This window comes from Scyliorhinus torazame, chromosome 23 (genome assembly GCF_047496885.1).
Source record: "Scyliorhinus torazame isolate Kashiwa2021f chromosome 23, sScyTor2.1, whole genome shotgun sequence".
NCBI classification, from domain to species: Eukaryota; Metazoa; Chordata; class Chondrichthyes; order Carcharhiniformes; family Scyliorhinidae; genus Scyliorhinus; species Scyliorhinus torazame.
The window spans coordinates 17,014,853-17,037,955 of record NC_092729.1 but is presented as its reverse complement, the minus strand read 5'-3'; the positions used below and the strand labels follow the sequence as shown (position 1 = coordinate 17,037,955).

The following is a 23,103-nucleotide window of genomic DNA, read 5'->3' as shown; positions in this document are numbered from 1 at the left end:
GACAAGAGGTCCTGATGGATTGGCTTGGAGATTGATCCAGGGCTACGGTGAGAGAGTGTGGAAGACCGATTAGTTTGGTCATTCATAGAGTGCTATCGGGAGAGCAGGGGCAGTGGGATTAATTTCAGACCCCATTTGGAATATTGTGAGCAGTTGTGGCATCCATATCAAAGGAAGATATGCGTGCACTGGAGAGGGTCATGAGGAGGTGCACAAGAATGATTCACGGAATGAAGGATTTGTCATACGGGGAGCTGTCGAGGTTTCTGGGTATGGGCTCGTTGGAGTTGAGGATGATGAGGTGAAAACTAATTGAAACTTACAGAATACTGAGAAGCCCAGATAGAGTAAACGCTCTGATGGGTTCTAACCCCCAACCTCTCTGCTGTGATCTGTCCCCCTCACTCTGCTGGGTTTTGCTCTCCCCCTCCATCTGCTGAGATGTGCCCACCCCACTGCTGGATTTCCCACTTCCATCTACTGTGTTCTGCCCCCCTCTGCTGTGTTCTGCCCCCTTCTTGTTTCTGCCCCCCCCCCCACTCTGCTGGGTTCTGCCCCCCCCTCTGCTGGGTTCTCCCCTCCATCTACTGGGTTCTGCCCCCACTCTGCTGGGTTCTACCACCCTCCTCTGCTGGGTTCTGCCCCCCCCTCTGCTTGGTTCTGCCCCCTTCTGCTGTGTTCTCCCCCTCCATCTACTGGGTTCTGCCCCCCTCTGCTGGGTTCTGCCCCCCTCTCCCTTCTCTGCTGGGTTGTGGCCCCCCTCTGCTTAGTTCTCCCCCCATGCTGGGTTCTCCTCCTCTATCTACTGGGTTCTGCTCCCCCTCCTCTGCTGAGTTCTACCCCCTTCTGCTGTGTTATGCCCCTCTGCTGGGCTCTCCCCCCCTTCTGCTGGGTTCTGCCCCCCCCCTCTGCTGGGTTCTGCGCCTCCGTCTGCTGGGTTATGCCACCCCCTCTGCCGCGTTTTGCCCCCCCCCCTCTGCTGGGTCTGCCACTTCTCCTGCTCGGTTCTGCTCCCCCTCTGCTGGGTTCTGCCCTCCTTCTGCTGGTTTCTGCCACCACCTCTGCTGGGTTCTGCCCCTCCTTCTGCTGGGCTCTGCCACCCCCTCTGCTGAGTTCTGCCCCCCTCTGCTGAGTTCTGCACCCCCTCTGCTGTGATCTGCTACCCCTGCTGTGACCCCCCCCACTCCTTTTCTCTGTTTTGCTCCCCCCTCACTCTGCTGGGTCCTGCCCCACCTGCTGTGTTTTGCCTCCCCCTCTGCTGGTTTCTGCCCCTCCACCTCTGCTGGGTTCTGCCCCTCCCCATCTACTGGTTTCTGCTCCCCTTCTCTGCTGGGTTCTGCCCCTCCATCTCCTGTGTTTTGCTCCCCCCTCTGCTTGCTTCTGCCCCTCCACCTCTGCTGGGTTCTGTCGCTCCCTACTCTGCTGCGTTCTTCCCCTCCACCTCTGCTGGGTTCTGCTCCCCTCCTTTGCTGGGTTCTGCCCCTCCTTCTCTGCTGGGTTATGCCCCTCCCCCTCTGCTGGGTTCTGACCCTCCCCCTCTACTGGCTTCTGTCCAACCCCCCTGTGCTGGGTTTCCCCCTAGCTGCTTATTTCCCCAAAATGTATTCACCCCCAAATTTTATTACCCCCTCAATTATATTCCGCCAAAATATTTCCTACCCAAATATCGCCCCCAAAATATCCCCCAAAAATATTTCCCCCAAAATAATATTTTCCCCCACCAAATTGACCCCCCCCCCCCCCAACCATATAACCACAGATCAATTTAGTATTTTTCATATGTTATTGCTATATGGATAGAGAGCTGGGGGTGTGGGCTTCTCCCCCTTACTAAACCCTGACCCACATGGAGACAGATTAAAATAAAATGACGGTGCAAATGCCTCCTGTGTGCCCCAGTATTTAATTTATTAAATACACCAAACCCATCCTGAACCTGCGTTCCCTCCTGCTCCCACACTCCGCCTTGTTCACTGGAATGCCTCACCCAATTCTTGGAGTGAAAATCCCACGAGTCTCCAACTCCCCCCAGAGACACTGAGACGCCTGACCGCCCCCCCCCCCCCCCCCACTCCCTTCAAAATAGACCCCAACCCTTGAGTAACCATACGTCAAGTGTATTCTGGGGGTGTAATAATGAAGGACAAATGTTATGGGCCAGGGTTTAGAAAACTCCAAAGTATATCATGGAGTTCACGCGACCTAAAAGTGTTGATTGATTTTGGTTACTTTGACCACAAGTGCCTGCCTTTCAGGTTTTATTCAGCAGAGGTCTCGCTTTTCAACAAAAAACAAGCTTTATTCTACAAACTTAGTTAACATTTGTATAACCACACACATGCAAGAATTTTTATCAACTACAAACATAAATATCCCTACAGTAATCTATTCCTAACCCTTAATGAATTCCCTCTTAACTGTTCCAATTTAATAACAAATCCCATAAACCCAAACCCCCTTTTCAAAGTTGCGGCCCAGCACATGGCATTCTTACAATCTTTACGACTTGGTATGGATGCTCTTGTTTCCTTTCCAAAACAGCAGGTTTGAATTCCTTCCACAAAACATTTAGCTCTTTTAAGTTATCAAGTAATCTCAAAACAGCTTTTAATTTAAAAAATATATATATTTTTTATTCTCCTTCTTTTTCAAATTTTCTCCCAAATTTACACCCACCAACAATAAACAATAATCCGTAACAAATATGTCAATCCGCATATCAATAAAAACGATCCCAACCTCCCATCAAACCCCAAACAGTAGCCCGCATGTTCACAGAAACAAATGACAAAAAGGAATCAGGAATCACACATAGTCGCCATTAACACACACAGCCCCCCACCCCACCCCCACCCCACTCCCACCCTCAAACCTCCCATCCACCCACCCCAGCTAATGTCCGATGTTATCCAGTTCTTGAAAGTTCATGAAGTATAATGCCCATGAATTGTAGAATTCCTCCATCTTTCCCCTCAGTTCAAACTTAACCTTCTCATGAGTGAAGAATTCCAACAGGTCCCCCCGCCACAGGGCACAGGGTGGCGAGGTTTCTCTCCAACCCAACAGAATCCGCCTCCGGGCGATTAACGAGGCGAAGGTGACAACATCTGCCTCCGCACCCGTTTCCAACCCTGGCTGGTCTGACACCCCGAATATGGCCCACCGAGGGCCCGGGTCCAGTTTCACGTGCACCACTTCAGAAATTACCCTAAAAATCTCCATCCAGTAATCCTCTAGCTTTGGACAGGGCCAAAACATATGAACGTGATTAGCGGCCCGACCCCGCAACGCTCACACACAACGTCTGCTCGTTCAAAGAATCGGCGCATCCTCGCCTTCGTGAGGTGCGGTCTTCACCTTCAGCTGTATCAGCCCCAACCTCGCGCACGAGGTGGAGGCGTTCACTCGCCGGAGCACCTCACACCAGAACCCCTCCTCTATATCGTCTCCCAACTCTTCCTCCCTCTTTGCTTTGATCCCTCAGTCCCTCAGGCCCCAAAGGCCGAAGGAACTCGGAAAGAAAGAACAACGGGGAAACCGCCGAAAAAGTCCGAAACATCGCGCACCAGCGGGAGCCTCTTCTCGACGCAGCCACCCCGCTCGCGAGCGCCACCAGAAGTACAGAATCTCACCGGAAGTTCAGAATCAAATCAGCTTTTAAAATGAAGATAGAGAGACACTTCTTTCAACCTCTGCAGTACTAAACCAGTTCAAACTCAAAGCGAAAGTAAAACTCAGAGCCACAGCCCAGCTCCACCAACACAATGACATCGCTGAAGCCATGTGATAGGACAAAAACATTTCTTAAAGGGACACTCCCATGAGACAAAGACACATTGACGTGACAGGGTTGAAATTGATTTATATACCATATTTATTTTGATGTTATCGTTACTATGATATAAACTACCAATGCCCTAATAAATTGTTCTTTAAAAAATTTTAATATTTTTCTCTCAGCTCTTGTATGGGGATTTCTCGTTGAGTAAAGATTCTCTTTGCGTCGTCCCAGCGTCAAAATCACCTCTCCTTGGGGAGAGAAAGAGCAACCTGGAAATTGATGAAAGCAAAACATTATTGAAATATAAAGACACAGCAAGATACCAAGAATACTCCCACTTCGATAGTCACAATCTCAGTTTTATAAAATCCATTTTATATACACGTCCAAACAATGGACCAATTTAATTGTTGAAAACACATCAAATCACACTGTGGATGGGGGACTGGATGGAGGGATGGTGGGGAATGGAGGGAGGTACTGGGGAATGGAGGGAGCGAGTGGCGAGTGTAGGGAGGTAAGTACACCAGTGGATTGGCAGTGAGTACTGACTGGAGACTCGCTCTCAGGGCCTGTGTCTCTTCCTCTTTTGTTTAATCACCAACTCCGACTGCCTCATTGGGAATAAAGGCACAGACACTAATGAACCCCCCTCCCAATCACTGTCCAACCGATTCTACCTGCACTTCAGGATTGGTATTTACCCTCCCCCTCCCATTTACTGTCCAACTCACCCGCTCTACCTGCTTACTCTAGTATTGGTGTTAATCCTTCCCCCCTCCGATTTACTGTCCAACTCACTCAACTACATGTCCACTCCAGGATTGCTGCTTAACCTCCGCCTCCCAGTCACTTCCCAACTCACCAACTCTACCTGCTCACTCCTGGACTGCTGTTTAACCTCCGCCTTCCATTCACTGCCCACCCACCACCCTACCTGCTCACTCCAGGACTGGTGTTTAACCTCCGCCTCCCATTCACTGCCCACCCACCCACCCTACCTGCTCACTCCAGGACTGGTGCTTCATCTCCCCCCTCCCATTCACTGCCCACCCACCACCCTACCTGCTCACTCCAGGACTGGTGTTTAACCTCCGCCTCCCATTGACTGCCCACCCACCCACCCTACCTGCTCACTCCAGGACTGGTGCTTCATCTCCCCCCTCCCATTCACTGCCCACCCACCACCCTACCTGCTCACTCCAGGACTGGTGTTTAACCTCCGCCTCCCATTCACTGCCCACCCACCCACCCTACCTACTCACTCCACTTTAACATATCAACAACAACAAGGCAACAATAACATTGTGTCAATATAACAAAACGTTTTTACTATCATGCAAACATTTCAAAAATAAAGGGAAATTGCAAATGCACGAGTGATAATTTACCAAAATTCACTAGACACTGGGGTGCTACCGGCGGATTGGAAATTAGCAAACGTGACACCACTGTTTGAAAAAGGAGGTAGACAGAAAGTGGGTAATTATAGGCCAGTGAGCTTAACTTCGGTAGTAGGGAAGATGCTGGAATCTATCATCAAGGAAGAAATAGCGAGGCATCTGGATGGAAATTGTCCCATTGGACAGACGCAGCATGGGTTCATAAAGGGCAGGTCGTGCCTAACTAATTTAGTGGAATTTTTTGAGGACATTAACAGTGCGGTAGATAACGGGGAGCCAATGGATGTGGTATATCTGGATTTCCAGAAAGCCTTTAACAAGGTGCCACACAAAAGGTTGTTGCATAAGATAAAGATTCATGGCATTAAGGGGAAAGTAGGAGCATGGATAGAGGATTGGTTAATTAATAGAAAGCAAAGAGTGGGGATTAATTGGTGTTTCTCTGGTTGGCAATCAGTAGCTAGTGGTGTCCCTCAGGGATCAGTGTTGGGCCCACAACTGTTCACAATTTACATAGATGATTTGGAGTTGGGGACCAAGGGCAATGTGCCCAAGCTTGCAGACGACACGAACATAAGTGGTAAAGCAAAAAGTGCAGAGGATACTGGAAGTCTGCAGAGGGATTTGGACAGGCTAAGTGAATGGGCTAGGGTCTGGCAGATGGAATACAATGTTGACAAATGTGTGGTTATCCATTTTGGTAAGAATAACGGCAAAAGGGATTATTATTTAAATGATAAAATATTAAAACATGCTGCTGTGCAGAGAGACCTGGGTGTGCTCGTGCATGAGTCGCAGAATGTTGGTTTTCAGGTGCAACAGGTGATTAAGAAGGCAAATTGAATTTTGTCCTTCATTGCTAGAGGGATGGAGTTTAAGACTAGGGAGGTTATGCTGCAATTGTATAAGTTGTTAGTGAGGCCACACCTGGAGTATTGTGTTCAGTTATGGTCTCCTTACTTGAGAAAGGACGTACTGGCACTGGAGGGTATGCAGAGGAGATTCACTAGGTTAATCCCAGAGCTGAAGGGGTTGGATTACGAGGAGAGGTTGAGTAGACTGGGACTGTACTCGTTGGAATTCAGAAGGATGAGGGGGGGGGGATCTTATAGAAACATATAAAATTATGAAGGGAATCGATAGGATAGATGCGGGCAGGTTGTTTCCACTGGCGGGTGAATGCAGAACTAGGGGGGGCATAGCCTCAAAATAAGGGGAAGTAGATTTAAGACTGAGTTTAGGAGGAACTTCTTCACCCAAAGGGTTGTGAATCTATGGAATTCCTTGCCCAGTGAAGCAGTAGAGGCTCCTTCATTAAATGTTTTTAAGATAAAGATAGATAGTTTTTTGAAGAATAAAGGGATTAAGGGTTATGATGTTCGGGCCGGAAAGTGGAGCTGAGTCCACAAAAGATCAGCCATGATCTCATTGAATGGCGGAGCAGGCTCGAGGGGCCAGATGGCCTACTCCTGCTCTTAGTTCTTATGTTCTTATGTTCTTATGTTCACTACCCTAACCTTTACATCTGATCAACTCCTCGAGAAATGCAATCACATTCCTTAGGCTCGACATCCCTCTGAGAAAACCATGGTGGCTATGACGGATCAAACGTAGCCTCTCCAAATGTCGATTAGAATTGCTGCTCCAGAATGTTCCAACTTATTAAGACGGTATTTTGAATCTTTTCATTTTTTATTTATTTTCTTTTACACTATTAATGCTTATGTCATTGACTCATTCAAGGTGTATTTTTTGAAATTTCAATTGTAGATGATTATTCTTCAATCCCTATGAGTGGTGAAGGGCTTTCCGATTTTTTCTACCTGTGACATTACTATATGAATTTGCAATAAAATATAACTTGCCCTGTGACATTCTTTAAAACTAGTCATATGCTTTCACTTAAAATAGGACATAACGTTCATGCAGTAAACGCTAAGAATGGAATCATGAGTGTTCTGTCTGCTAACTTTTGTTGTGTCAAATTAAAGTTTGATTGGTACAGAACTGGTCAGGTCATAGAAGGCAGAGGATAGCAATGGAAGGGTGCTTTTCTGATTGGAAGGCTGTGACTCGTGTTGTTCCGCAGGGATCAGTGCTGGGACCTTTTCTGTTCTTAGTATATGTAAATGATTTCGTGGAAAATGTAACTGGCCTGATTAGTAAGTTTACAGACGACACAAAGGTTGGTGGAATTGCGGATAGCGATGAGGACTGTCAGAGGATTCAGCAGGATTTAGATTGTTTGGAGACTTGGGCGGAGAGATGGCAGATGCAGTTTAATCTGGACAAATGTGAGGTAATGCATTTTGGAAGGTCCAATGCAGGTTGGGAATATACAGTGAATGGTAGAACCCTCAAGAGTATTGAAAGTCAGAGAGATCTATGTGTACAGGTCCACAGGTCACTGAAAGGGGAAACACGGGTGGAGGAGGTAGTCAAGAAGGCATACGGCATGCTTGCCTTCATTGGCCGGGACATTGAGTATAAGAATTGGCAAGTCATGTTGCAGCTGTATAGAACCTTAATTAGCCCACACCTGGAGTATAGTTTTCAATTCTGGTTGCCACGCTACCAGAGAAGGCTGTATAGAGGGTGCAAAAGCGACTTACCAGGATGTTTCCTGGTATGGAGGGCATTCGCTATGAGGAGAGGTTGAATAAACTCGGCTCGTTCTCACTGGAACGACGAATAGAGGGATTCGGACCCCGGAAGTGTAGAATTGTTTAGTTTAGACGGGCAGCATGGACGGCAGAGGCTTGGAGGGCCGGAGTTCCTGTCCCTGTGCTGTCCGTTACTTTGTTCTTTGTTCTTTGTTCTGACACACAATGATGTCTCCGACAACACTTTGCGAACTTTCTGAGGTGTGGGAAATGCTGTTTCCTTGGAGATATTGTCTCCTTTCCTCAATGGAAAATGTCCCCAAAGTCACAACCTTCAGCTTTTTGTAGAACTTGTGTTTCAGGACACGAGGGCAAAACATTTAATTTCCATTTACCTGATTATGCTATGTTGCTTGTGTTCTTTCTTTGTTTATTTGGCGATTCATTTTAAGATGTCATGTCCAAATATATTGTTTCCCTTGTACATGGAACAAAAAAGAAAGAAAAATACAGCACAGGAACAGACCCATCGGCCCTGCAAGCTTGCGCCGAGCATTCTTGCATTCTAACCGAAAACCTTCTCATCTGTCAGGGTCCGTATCCCTCAATTCGCATCCAATTCTGTATTAGTCAACACCCTTTAAACGTCACTACCGTACCTTCTTCCACCGCGTCCGCCAGCAGCGAGTTTCAGGCGTCAACTGCCCTCTGAAATAATTCCCCCGCACATATCCTCTAAACGTTGCCCCAGAACCTGATGTTTCGTTAATATTTCTTTGCTAATTTTCCGATGTGCCATACAATGCACAGGATTCTTGAATGCATTTCAATGCACTTGAAGATGATTCTAACCTTATCAGAAGTGCCATGATGGAAAATATCCCCAGGGATCAGCTTCAGCAGTCTGCTGAAGTGGTTAAATGTGTTTCAGGACAAAAGATCTAAAACAAAAATACATTGAACTGAATTTTTAAAAAAATGTATGTTGTTTATTTGTATATTTATTTTTTCATTTCAACATTTTCTATTGGAAATTAATTGTTTACCTCATATATGTAATTCCGTTATAATTATATTATATTTAAATTCGTCCGTATGCACATAAAGTTGCACACATATACACAAATAAACGCACACATTTTCGCCCACACTGACCCATTGAAACGTAAACACACATGCGGAGATATATCAGTCAGAGACATCGTACTGGTAATTGGCGAACCTGAATTACATCCTTTGCTGCATTTTTGAGCAATAACAAACTTAACTATGGTTAAAAGTCCCAGATTTGTGTGACATCTTTAATAGAGTTTTTTCACATTGTGATCTCTTCATTGTCGCTTCACATTGTTGTTTCACAATAAACTGCATCAGCATCGTCACCTGTCAAATACAAGGTGAATAATCGTGAGTAATACATCTCTGATATCATCCCGTCGTAATAACCTATACAGGCACACATTAATGGTCAACAATCTTCCCGATGCGCAATACCGCCATTGTGAAAAACAATCGTCTGCTTCCACGTCTTTCAGCAAGAACCCTGTGCGACGATTAGCTGTGGCAATTTCTCACCTGTTCAGTTCCTTTTTAATTATACTATGATTGCCGTCGTCTCGGTTGTCGCCTCGAGAGCGCGTTTTGAGAGTACATTCTACAATTTCATCCCTGTCAATATCGTAATTTTACTGCATCTGGAAGCAACATATATTAACTAACCAACTAAACAATTATAGACCACAGCAAGAAATTTCTACAATCAACTTACCTGCCTCTGAATTTATGTGGAAACTCTCGTGCGTAAAATTGATACCCCTCCTTCACTTTATAGAACATGGAACATTGAACATTACAGCGCAATACAGGCCCTTCGGCCCTCGATGTTGCACCGATCTGTGAAATCACTCTAAAGCCCATCGACACTAATCCATTATCGTCCAGATGACTATCCAGTCACCATTTGAATGCCCTTAGTGTTGGCGAGTCCACTACTGTTGCAGGCAGGGCATTCCACACCCTTACAACTCTCTGAGTAAAGAACATACCTCTGACATCTGTCTTATATCTATCTCCCCTCAATTTAAAGCTATGTCACTTCGTGCTAGACATCACAATCCGAGGAAAAAGACTCACTGTCCACCCTATCCAATCCTCTGAACATCTAGTGTGCCTCAATTAAGTCACCTCTTAACATTCTTCTCTCTAACGAAAACCGCCTCAAGTCCCTCAGCCTTTCCTCATAGATCTTTCCTCCAGACCAGGCAACATTCTGGTAAATCTCCTCTGACCCTTTCCAATGCTTCCACATCCTTCTTATAATGCGGCGACCAGAATTGTATGCAATACTCCAAATCCGGCCGCACCAGAGTTTTCTACAGCTGCAACATGACCTCATGTCTCCGAAACTCAATCCCTCTACCAATAAAAGCTAACACACCGTAAGCCTTCTTAACAACCCTCTCAACCTGGGTGGCAACTTTCAGGGATCTATGTACAAGGACACCGAGATCTCTCTGCTCATCCACACTGCCAAGAATCTTACCATTAGCCCAGTACTCTGTCTTCCTGTTAATCCTTCCAAAATGAATCACCTCACACTTTACTGCATTAAACTCCATTTGCCACCTCTCAGCCCAGCGCTGCAGCTCATCTAAGTCCCTCTGTAACGTGTAACATCCTTCCGCACTGTCCACAACTCCACCGACTTTAGTTATCATCTACAAATTTACTCACCCATCCTTCTACGCCCTCCTCCAGATCATTTATAAAAATGACAAACAGCAGTGGCCCCAAAACAGATCCTTGTGGTACACCACTAGTAACTGGACTCAAGTCTGAACATTTCTCATCAACCACCACCTTTGTCTTTTTCCAGCGAGCCAATTTCTGATCCAAACTGCTAAATCGCCCTGAATCCCATGCCTCCGTATTTTCTGCAGTCGCCTACTGTAGGGAACCTTATCAAACGCTTTTCTGAAATTCATAGACACCACATCAACTGCTTTACCCTCATCCACCTGATGGTCACCTTCTCAAAGAACTCAATAACGTTTGTGAGGCACGACCTACCCTTCACAAAACTGTGTTGACTATCTCTACTCAAATTATTCCTTTCCAGGTGATTATACATCCCATCTCTTATAAAGTTCCAATATGTTGCCCACAACAGAAGTAAGTCTCAGTGGTCTATAGTTACCGGGGTTGTCTCTACTCCCCTTCTTGAACAACGGGACAACATTTGCTATCCTCCAGTCTTCTGGCACTATTCATGTAGACAAAGATGACTTCAAGATCAAAGCCAAAGGCTCAGCAATTTCCTCCCTAGCTTCGGGGAGAATCCTAGGCTAAATCTCATCCGGCCCAGGGGACGTATCTATTTTCACACATTCCAAAATTGCTAACACCTACTCCTTATGAACCTCAAGCCCTTCTAGTCCAGGTGCCTGAATCTCGGTATTCTCCTCGACAACATTGTCTTTTACCTGTGTGAATACTGACGAAAAATATTCATTTAGCACCTCTCCTATCTCCTCGGACTCCAAGCACAACTTGCCACTACTGTCCTTGACTGGCCCTGCTCTTACCCTAGTCATTCGTTTATTCCTGACATATCTATAGAAAGCTTTAGGGTTATTTTTGACCCTACCTGCCAAAGACTTCTCATGTCACCTCCTGGCTCTTCTTAGCTCTCTCTTTAGGTCCTTCCTAGCTATCTTGTAACTCTCGAGCGCCCTAACTGAACCTTAATGTCTCATCTTTACATAAGCCTCCTTCTTCCTCTTGACAAGTGTTTCGACTGCTTTCGTAAACCACGGTTCCCTTGCTCGACTACTTCCTCTCTGCTTGACAGGTACATACTTATCAAGGACATGCAGTAGCTGTTCCTTGAACAAGCTCCACATTTCCATTGTGTCCATCCCCTGCAGTTTTCCTCTCCATCCGATGCATCCTAGGTCTTGCCTCATCGCATCAGAATTGCCTTTCCCCCAGATATAAATCTTGCCCTGCGGTATATACCTATCCCTTTCCATCTCTAAAGTAAACGTAATGGAATTGTGGTCACTTTTACCAAAGTGCTCAGCTACCTCCAAATCTAAAATCTGTCCTGGTTCATTACCCAGTACCAAATTAAAATGAAATGAATGAAATGAAATGAAAATCGCTTATTGTCACAAGCAGGCTTCAAACGAAGTTACTGTGGAAAGCCCCTAGTCGCCACATTCCGGCGCCTGTTCGGGGAGGCTCGTACGGCAATTGAACCGTGCTGCTGGCTTGCCTTGGTCTATTTAGACCTGTGCTAAACAGCCCCAGTGAAGTTACTGTGAAAAGCACCTAGTCGCCACATTCCGGCGCCTGTTCGGGGAGGCTGTTACGTGAATCGAACCGTGCTGCTGGCCTGCCTTGGTCTGTTTTCAAAGCCAGCGATTTAGCCCTGTGCTAAACAGTTTTTCCAAATCCTATATTGCCTCGCCTCTCTTTGGTCTATCTATTTACTGTGTCAGGAAACACTCCTGCACACATTGGACAAAAACAGACACAACAAAAGTACTCGAACTATGACGTTTCCATTCAATATTTGGAAAGTTAAAGTCCCCCATAACAACTACCCTGTTGCTTTCGCTCCTATCCAGAATCATCTTTGCAATCCTTTCCTCTACATTTCTGGAACTTTTCGGAGGCCTATAGAAAACCCCTAACAGGGTGACCTCTCCTTTCCCGTTTCTAACCTCAGCCCATACTACCTCAGTGGACGAGTCATCATCAAAGTTCCATTCTGCCACCGTAATACTGTCCTTGACTAATAATGTCAACCCTCCCCCTCTTTTACCACCTTCCCTGAGCTTACTGAAATATCTAAACCCCGGCAACTGCAACAGCCATTCCTGTCCCTGCTCTATCCATGTCTCCGAAATGGCCACATTATCAAAATCCCAGGTACCAACCCATGCCGCAGGTTCACCCACCTAATTCCGGATGCTCCAGGCATTGAAGAAGACACACTTTAAACCACATTCCTGCCTGCCGGTACACACCTGGAACTTTGAAACCTTACTCATGACCTCACTACTCTCTACCTCCTATATACTGGAGCTACAATTCAGGTTCCCAAGCCTTTGCTGAACTAGTTTAAACCCTCCAGAAGAGCATTAGCAAATCCGCCCCTCCCCCCAGGATATTGGTATCCCTCTGATCCAGGCGTTGACCATCCCTTTTGTAGAGATCCCACCGACCCCAGAATCAGCCCCAATTATCCAGAAGTCTGAAACACTTCCTCCTGCACCATCCCTGTAGCCACACGTTGAACTCCTCTCTCTCCCTGTTCCTCGACTCGCTATCACGTGGCACGGGTAACAACCCAGAGATAATAACTCTGTTTGTCCTAGATCTAAGTTTCCACCCTAGCTCCCTGAATTCCTGCCTTACAACCCTATCCCTTTTCCTACCTATGCCGTTGGTACCTATGTGGACCACGACTTGGGGCTGCTCCCCCTCCCCCTTAAGGATCCCGAAAGCACGATCCGTGACATCACGCACTCTGGCACCTGGGAGGCAACACACCAACCGCGAGTCTCTCTCGTTCCCACAGAATCTCCTATCAATCCCCTTAACTATGGAGTCTCCAATGACTAATGCTCTACTCCTCTCCCCCTTCCCTTCTGAGCAACAGGGACAGATTCTGAGCCAGAGAATTGTACCCCATGGCTTACCCCTGGTAAGTCGTCGACCCCCAACAGTATCCAAAGCGATATACTTGTTACTAAGGGGAACGAGCACAGGAGATCCCTAGACTGACTGCTTCCTCCCAGCCCCTTTCACCGTCACCCATCTATCTTTATTTTTCGGAGTAACTACATCCCTGAAGCTTCTATCTATGACCACCTCTGCCTCCCGAATGATCCGAAGTTCATCCAGCTCCAGCTCCAGTTCCCTAACGCGGTTTCTGAGGAGCTGGATACGGGTGCACTTCCCACAGATGAAATCAGCAGGGGCACTGACGGCGTCCCTCACCTCAAACATTCTGCAGAAGGAACATTGCACTACGTTCCCTGCCATCCCCTCTAGATAAAAAAAAGAAAAAGAAAGAAAGAGCTTACCTGTTATTCACTCCCCTTCTCAGCAAGCACTCACTCGGCAACCTCTGCGCCCCACAAGATAACACCTGAGGGAAAATAAAAGAAAAGCTACTTACCAGTCACTAGCCAGTCCCTTACCTGCAGGCTGTGACGTCACGGTTCAACTTCTTTCGACTTCTACCTGCCCTCGAGCCTTCCTCGTGTTCTTTACAGCGGTTGTTTTTTTTGGTCAGAGGAGGGGATACGGACGGAAACACTGAAGAAGTGTTCCGGGTTTAAGTGTCACTTGACAACAACTCCTCCACAAACTACCTTCAAGTAAGGGTGAGCACACGGAAGTATGCAAATTACCCCCGCAACAGCCAATCAGCAGCTCCGCTCTACTGCCCTCTGCTGGATAATTCAACATAATTCAATAACTATCTTTTTCCATTCACGGTTGAATTCCATCGCTACATGTTGCTGGCTGAATTTGGTGTAACTCTTTGTATTTGAGACATAGTGATCATTTTAGTTAACCTTACCATATTGATATTCCTGGTTTAGGTGAGATGTTCATCCCGAGTTCAACAGTGTGTTTTGAATAAATGTAAATCCAGCAGCTGCCGAATTTCAGATGGTATTGTAGTTAAATGTTAAAGGGAACTACGTACATATCTACTTAGTGGAAATGTGACTGATGTGTAAATGTTCAGATATCTGTCACGAGTAGCAATTTCAACTGGTTTTCTCAATAACAAGAAAGTATATGCATGTAAACACAGAACTATAATTATATATATACATTCAGTGTACATATACTTTAACAAATATATGTATTTCACATATCTTTTTTGACAATGACTGAGAACATATTGTCTGATTGTTTCGGACTCTATACGGCCTTATTTAAATTGACAGCATTCAATAACGAAGACTTAATACTTACTCTGTGAGTAGCAGTTTGCATTGGTATGTTACTATTATATCCAACATGAATTGATCAATCTATCCGGTAGGTTTTCAAACATACCTGCAGGAACTGGCTTTCTCTTGGTCGGAATAAACTCTCTTCCCAGAATAATCACGATTCCTAACACGATCAATGCAGCGAGACTGAAACGGATTGGGATTGAACTGGAAACTAAAAGATTATGAGGAGAAAATGAATGACCATTTTAGTGCGTCATAGGCCAGTAGTGAACGGGATGTGTTTTAACATTTCCATTAAATATTTTAGATTTTAGTTGAACTGAATTTCTAACAGCTCTCGTCGCTTGATTGGAATCCATGACTCCAGAAAATTGTCATGTGTTTCTCGATTACTAGTCGAGTGAACACGCCACTGCGCCACCGCTTGTCCCAGTAAATTGATGCATTCCCTACCTATCCAATAAACATAGAACATAGAACATAGAACAATACAGCGCAGTACAGGCCCTTCGGCCCACTATGTTGCACCGAAACAAAAGCCATCTAACCTACACTATGCCATTATCATCCATATGTTTATCCAATAAACTTTTAAATGCCCTCAATGTTGGCGAGTTCACTACTGTAGCAGGTAGGGCATTCCACGGCCTCACTACTCTTTGCGTAAAGAACCTACCTCTGACCTCTGTCCTATATCTATTTCCCCTCAGTTTAAAGTTATGTCCCCTCGTGCCAGCCATTTCCATCCGCGGGAGAAGGCTCTCACTGTCCACCCTATCCAACCCCCTGATCATTTTGTATCCTCTATTAAGTCTCCTCTTAACCTTCTTCTCTCCAACGAAAACAACCTCAAGTCCATCAGCCTTTCCTCATAAGATTTTCCCTCCATACCAGGCAACATTCTGGTAAATCTCCTCTGCACCCGCTCCAAAGCCTCCACGTCCTTCCTATAATGCGGTGACCAGAACTGTACGCAATACTCCAAATGCGGCCGTATCAGAGTTCTGTACAGCTGCAACATGACCTCCCGACTCCGGGACTCAATCCCTCTACCAATAAAGGCCAACACTCCATAGGCCTTCTTCACAACCCTATCAACCTGGGTGGCAACTTTCAGGGATCTATGTACATGGACACCTAGATCCCTCTGCTCATCCACACTTTCAAGAACTTTACCATTAGCCAAATATTCCGCATTCCTGTTATTCCTTCCAAAGTGAATCACCTCACACTTCTCTACATTAAACTCCATTTGCCACCTCTCAGCCCAGCTCTGCAGCTTATCTATATCCCTCTGTAACCTGCTACATCCTTCCACACTATCGACAACACCACCGACTTTAGTATCGTCTGCAAATTTACTCACCCACCCTTCTGCGCCTTCCTCTAGGTCATTGATAAAAATGACAAACAGCAACGGCCCCAGAACAGATCCTTGTGGTACTCCACTTGTGACTGTCCTCCATTCTGAACATTTCCCATCAACCACCACCCCCTGTCTTCTTTCAGCTAGCCAATTTCTGAACCACATCACTAAATCACCCTCAATCCCCAGCCTCCGTATTTTCTGCAATAGCCTACCGTGGGGAACCTTATCAAACGCTTTGCTGAAATCCATATACAACACATCAACTGCTCTACCCTCATCTACCTGTTCAGTCACCTTCTCAAAGAACTCAATAAGGTTTGTGAGGCATGACCTACCCTTCACAAAGCCATGCTGACTATCCCTGATCATATTATTCCTATCTAGATGATTATAAATCTTGTCTCTTATAATCCCCTCCAAGACTTTACCCACTACAGACGTGAGGCTCACCGGTCTATAGTTGCCGGGGTTGTCTCTGCTCCCCTTTTTGAACAAAGGGACCACATTTGCTGTCGTCCAGTCCTCTGGCACTATTCCTGTAGCCAATGATGACATAAAAATCAAAGCCAAAGGTCCAGCAATGTCTTCCCTGGCCTCCCAGAGAATCCTAGCATAAATCCCATCAGGTCCCGGGGACTTATCTTTTTTCAGCCTGTCCAGAATTGCCAACACCTCTTCCCTACGTACCTCAATGCCATCTATTCTATTAGCCTGGGGCTCAGCATTCTCCTCCACAACATTATATTTTTCCTGAGGGAATACTGACGAAAAATATTCATTTAGTATCTCGCCTATCTCTTCAGACTCCACACACAATTTCCCATCCCTGTCCTTGACTGGTCCTACTCTTTCCCTAGTCATTCGCTTATTCCTGACATACCTATAGAAAGCTTTTGGGTTTTCCTTGATCCTTCCTGCCAAATACTTCTCATGTCCCCTCCTTGCTCGTCTTAGCTCTCTCTTTAGATCCTTCCTCGCTACCTTGTAACTATCCATCGCCCCAACCGAAACTTCACACCTCATCTTCACATAGGCCTCCTTCTTCTTAACAAGAGATTCCAATTCCTTGTGTAAACCACCGTTCCCTCGCTCGACGCCTTCCTCCCTGCCTGACCGGTACATACTTATCAAGAACACGCAGTAGCTGATCCTTGAACAAGCCCCACTTATCCAGTGTGCCCAACACTTGCAGCCTACTTCTCCACCTATTCCCCCCCCCCCCCCCCCCCAAGTAACGTCTAATGGCATCATAATTGCCCTTCCCCCAGCTATGACTCTTGCCCTGCGGTGTATACTTATCCTAAAAGAATCCTTCATGATACTGAGCAATTCCATTCAATCACCTGTTAACATTCTCAAACTCCCCTGGGCGCGTGCGCTGTCCATGCCAACCCACGTGACCGAGTGACGTGACAGGAGGGAAATTAAATGTACTTTCAAAACACCTGACGACCTTGACTTAGCCCGATACATTGAAGTCATCAGGTTTATAAGTTTAATACCAACAATGTATTTTAACAGTACTGTAAGTACAATGACAAAAATATAACTGTCACTTTTCTCAGCTCAGCCCCCACTTTCCAAATAGCCCCCCCTACCACACACTGAGACACACTCACTCACTCAGACACAGACACACACAGACATACACGGGCTCACACACAGACACACACACGTAGTCACACTCAGACACACACGCACGGTGGCAGACAACATTGAGGAAAAGAGTTGTGGAGTGAGAACAAAGTAAAATAAAATAACATCGTGAAAGGATCTCTAAAGCATTGCGCCTGCTTTCAGTTCACGTCTTTCAAGAGTTCAAGATTTCGTTTTGATACTTATTCATTCTGGGCTTGAAAGGACATTTTCGGCGAATGGTGTCTACTTTCTTTTTGAATCAACATCATTTTAAATTAGGAGTAATGATATGTCAGGTGCTCACTGGTTTTTGAACAACAGACTAGTTTTTCTAATTCAGCAAGGAGCGAGAGAAAAAGAGCTCCTCCCCCTTTAAAGGTCGAATCTTCTGCCTAGCTTCTCAGAAGAATCGCACATGAACCAGTCACTGACTGTTGCCAGGCAGAACCGTATTACTCGCCAGCCCACAGACTGACGGGCAGCCACACGAAATGACGTCCTCCCAAGTTGGTTCTTATGATAGCCTCGGTGTCTCTCCGAAGTAGAAAACGTGGTAAGCACTGGCATGATGAACAGGCTTTTCTTCAGGCACATTTTAATTATGGGTCCACGGAACAAAATAATAAAATAAATGGTAGCATAAGGAACTGAAAAGGAGGGAATCTAACATAACTTCCCCCGTCCCGTCCCCCATCCCACCTGAAGGGATGAAACTTTATTTGAAGGACGTTTCAAACCAAGCAAGGTAACGCAAAAAACAAAGCGCACATCCATTTATCTATCCTTTCCCTCTACTTGTGTTGCCGGAATTCTTCTATCTGCCACTTACCAACTGTAAATAATTGAGAATCTATCCACCATAATCTGGTCCTTGTCAGGAATATAGGAAAACTTAATATTGAAACGTAGCATCAATGAATTCTAAAGGAGCCATCTTGCATCTGAGTTTTACATATTTCTATAAACCAGGGCAGATTATGGTTCTGAAAGATTAGGCTGTGTTTATTACCATACCGGACACATAACTCAAAATGATGAAGGGTCTTTAGCAATGCGCTTTCGAAATGGTGTCGACTTCCTTTGGCACGGATTTAATTTTCACTGAAACGTTTCCCACCAGTGTTTACTGCACTTTTGTTCAACTCTCTCAGAAACATTCCGCTAGAACTAATCACTGACTCTTGTCAGAGAGAAGACTGTCGCTGGACAACCCATAGGTTGCCAACAGACCAATCGAACCAACTTCCACCAATGCAGATCTTAATATTCACCCGGCGCCCGGGACACATGTAGCGCAATAGTAGCGCCAAGGACCTTGGTTCCAGAGATGCCCCGGGTCAGTCTCCGTGAGGAGTTCGCTCATTTGCCCCGTGTTTGTGGGAGTCTTAATACGAAAGGCCAAAAATGTGCAGGGTCCGTGGATTTGCCACGCTAAGTTGCCCTTTTGTTTAAAACCAATAGATTTACCCACCACCGAGGAGTTTCTATTTCCATCTCCAAAATACAAAAGCTGTGTCAAACAGGCCTGACGATCAGGTTGCTTCAGCTTGAGTCCACTGATTCTATACATCATGGTCCACGGGGGCAGCACGGTAGCGCAGTGAGTAGCACGCAGCCTCACAGCGCTGTGGTCCCAGGTGCGATCCCAGCTCTGGGTCACTGTCTGTGTGGAGTTTGCACATTCTTCCTGTATGTGCGTGGGTTTCGCCCCCACAACCCAAAACTGTGCAGAGTAGTTGGATTGTCCACGCTAAATTGCTCCTTAATTGGAAAAAATGAATTGGGTACTCTAAATTTATAGAAAATAAATAAAACATTATGAGTCCACGGAACAAAGAAAATTACATAAAATAAATGGGGCAAAGGGAAATCAAAAGGAATGTCTCTAACAACATGCTCCGCTCTCCATGTACGAATTGTAGCCATTTCTAAACTTGTGGCACATTACAAACAGTATTTTCCGTCTTTCTCCAATTTGGATAATTTACCCCAGTCTGTCTATCCTCCTCCCTCAGAATGGTGCTCTGTAAAAATGATCCTTCAACGGCAGCCAATCAGGAATGGAGTTGGCAAGGTGCTGGGATGTGGATCCTGTCTCAATGCATCTGCTGGTATTATGCAGCAGAGCTCTCAGTTTACATTTGGAAATATCTTGATTTTTGGCTTTGAAGCGTGGACTTCCCCATGACACAGCTAACCTGTGCCAACCAGGAGGCAGATGATTTATTGCTGCCAGATATTAGATCATGTACACATTTGATTCTCGGTGTAGTCTGTGCCAAGATTTAACACCAGAGCACTGTGTTCCTATTTTCATGTCAGCTTGAATTGCGAAGTGCACCGGTTAGTTTAACGAGATAACATCTCATGTCTGAATTAAAACAGGAACACATTATCCATAATCAGGTGGATATATTGACTGTGCATATCACTCACCTCTTACACTGATGCTCAAAGGGTCACTGGAGGTCGAGCATAGCCGGGTTCTGTTCACATCCGCTTCATATCGACAGGTATAATATCCTATTTTGGAGTGATCGATTTTATTGATGGTGAAGGTGACAGAATGCATTCCTGCAGCAGGAGATTTAACGTTGACAGAATTGGATTGTCCTTGTCTGTATAAGTAAAATGCAATCCCAGGTCTGTCCTGGGAGCTGGAGCAGTTAAACGTGACACTTTCACCGTCAGCAATAACATAGGAATCCACTGAGAAACGTGGTTTATTCAGACCTGCAGTTGGACAGAAAGAAATAGTGACGGTCATTACATATTCAACACTGAATCAGGTTATTAATATTCAGAACTTTAGTCGAATTACCTAATTGAAAAGGAGACAGAGATAACAGGGTGCTATAGAATGTGAAGGACTGATCAGTCAGGGAGGCAGTGGGGCCGTAGTACTGTCAATGGGTTGTGCTCCAGAGTCCCAGCGTTTTGATTTGGGGCACGGTGGCACACTGGTTATCACCGGTGTCTCACAGCATCTGGGACCCAGGTTCAATGTCGGCCTTGGGTGATTGTCACTGTGTAGTTTGCACATTCTACCCGTGTCTGCACGGGTTTCCCCCGGGTGCACAATACAAATATATGCAGGTTAGATGGAATGGCAGTGACAAACTGCCCTTAATGTCCGAGAGGTTAGGTGGGGTTAGAACATAGAACATAGAAAATACAGCACAGAACAGGCCCTTCGGCCCACGATGTTGTGCCGAACCTTTGTCTGGTCGCCACACTACCAGAAGGATGTGGAGGCTTTAGAGAGGGTGCAGAAGAGATTTACCAGAATGTTGCCTGGTATGGAGGGCATAAGCTATGAGGAGCGATTGAATAAACTCGGCTTGTTCTCACTGGAACGAAGGAGGTTGAGGGGCGACCTGATAGAGGTATACAAAATTATGAGGGGCATAGACAGAGTGGATAGTCAGAGGCTTTTCCCCAGGGTAGAGGGGTCAATTACTAGGGGGCATAGGTTTAAGGTGAGAGGGGCAAAGTTTAGAGTAGATGTACGAGGCAAGTTTTTTACGCAGAGGGTAGTGGGTGCCTGGAACTCACTACCGGAGGAGGTAGTGGAGGCAGGGACGATAGGGACATTTAAGGGGCATCTTGACAAATATATGAATAGGATGGGAATAGAAGGATACGGACCCAGGAAGTGTAGAAGATTGTAGTTTAGTCGGGCAGTATGGTCGGCACGGGCTTGGAGGGCCGAAGGGCCTGTTCCTGTGCTGTACATTTCTTTGTTCTTTGTTGTTTGTAGATTAATCATAGATTATCATTGAATCTACAGTGCAGAAGGAGGCCATTCGGCCCCCTGAGTCTGCACCAGCTCTTGGAAAGAGCACCCTACCCAAACTCAACACCTCCACCCAACACCAAGGGCAATTTGGACATTAAGGGCAATTTATCATGGGCCAATTCACCTAACCCGCACATCTTTGGACTGTGGGAGGAAACCGGAGCACCCGGAGGAAACCCACGCAGACACGGGGAGGACGTGCAGACTCCGCACAGACAATGACCCAAGCCGAAATCGAACCTGGGACCATGGATCTGTGAAGCAATTGTGCTATCCACAATGCTACCGTGCTGCCCTTAAGAACAAATAAATCTACACTATATAATTTTCCCGTAATCCATGTACCTATCCAACAGCTGCTTGAAGGTCACTAATGTTTCCGACTCAACTACTTCCACAGGCAGTGCATTCCATGCCCCCACTACTCTCTGGGTAAAGAACCTACCTCTGATATCCCTCCTATATCTTCCACCTTTCACCTTAAATTTATGTCCCCTTGTAATGGTGTGTTCCACCTGGGGAAAAAGTCTCTGACTGTCTACTCTATCTATTCCCCTGATCATCTTATAAACCTCTATCAAGTCGCCCCTCATCCTTCTCCGCTCTAATGAGAAAAGGCCTAGCACCCTCAACCTTTCCTCGTAAGACCTACTCTCCATTCCAGGCAACATCCTGGCAAATCTCCTTTGCACCTTTTCCAGAGCTTCCACATCCTTCCTAAAATGAGGCGACCAGAACTGTACACAGTACTCCAAATGTGGCCTTACCAAAGTTTTGTACAGCTGCATCATCACCTCACGGCTCTTAAATTCAATCCCTCTGTTAATGAACGCGAGCACACCATAGGCCTTCTTCACAGCTCTATCCACTTGAGTGGCAACTTTCAAAGATGTATGAACATAGACCCCAAGGTCTCTCTGCTCCTCCACAATGCCAAGAACTCTACCGTTAACCCTGTATTCCGCATTCATATTTGTCCTTCCAAAATGGACAACCTCACACTTTTCAGGGTTAAACTCCATCTGCCACTTCTCAGCCCAGCTCTGCATCCTATCTATGTCTCTTTGCAGCCGACAACAGCCCTCCTTACTATCCACAACTCCACCAATCTTCGTATCGTCTGCAAATTTACTGAACCACCCTTCAACTCCCTCATCCAAGTCATTAATGAAAATCACAAACAGCAGAGGACCCAGAACTGATCCCTGCGGTACACCACTGGTAACTGGGATCCAGGCTGAATATTTGCCATCCACCACCACACTCTGACTTCTATCGGTTAGCCAGTTCGTTATCCAACTGGCCAAATTTCCCACTATCCCATGCCTCCTTACTTTGTGCAGAAGCCTACCATGGGGAACTTTATCAAATGCCTTACTAAAATCCATGTACACTACATCCACTGCTTTACCTTCATCCACATGCTTGGTCACCTCCTCAAAGAATTCAATAAGATTTGTAAGGCAAGACCTACCCCTCACAAATCCGTGCTGACTATCCCTAATCAAGCAGTGTCTTTCCAGA

General features: G+C 45.9%; 1 protein-coding gene across 3 annotated transcripts in view; it reads right to left on the bottom strand.

Annotated features, from left to right (window-relative positions):
* Window positions 1-8,991: 8,991 nt before the first annotated feature.
* The window catches only part of LOC140399708 (leukocyte immunoglobulin-like receptor subfamily B member 2), a 51,041-nt gene continuing 36,929 nt past the window's right edge, over window positions 8,992-23,103 (bottom strand). For 2 of the 3 annotated variants that reach the window (XM_072489236.1, XM_072489238.1), the window contains exons 2-4: window positions 20,217-20,513; window positions 14,874-14,984; window positions 8,992-9,170 (exon numbers count right to left, since the gene is read on the bottom strand). In XM_072489236.1, coding sequence (XP_072345337.1) covers window positions 9,130-9,170; window positions 14,874-14,984; window positions 20,217-20,513 — 449 coding nt within the window. In that variant the 3' untranslated portion in view covers window positions 8,992-9,129. The remainder of the gene's footprint in view (window positions 9,171-14,873; window positions 14,985-20,216; window positions 20,514-23,103) is intronic. The other variant, XM_072489237.1, reaches the window with a different exon arrangement.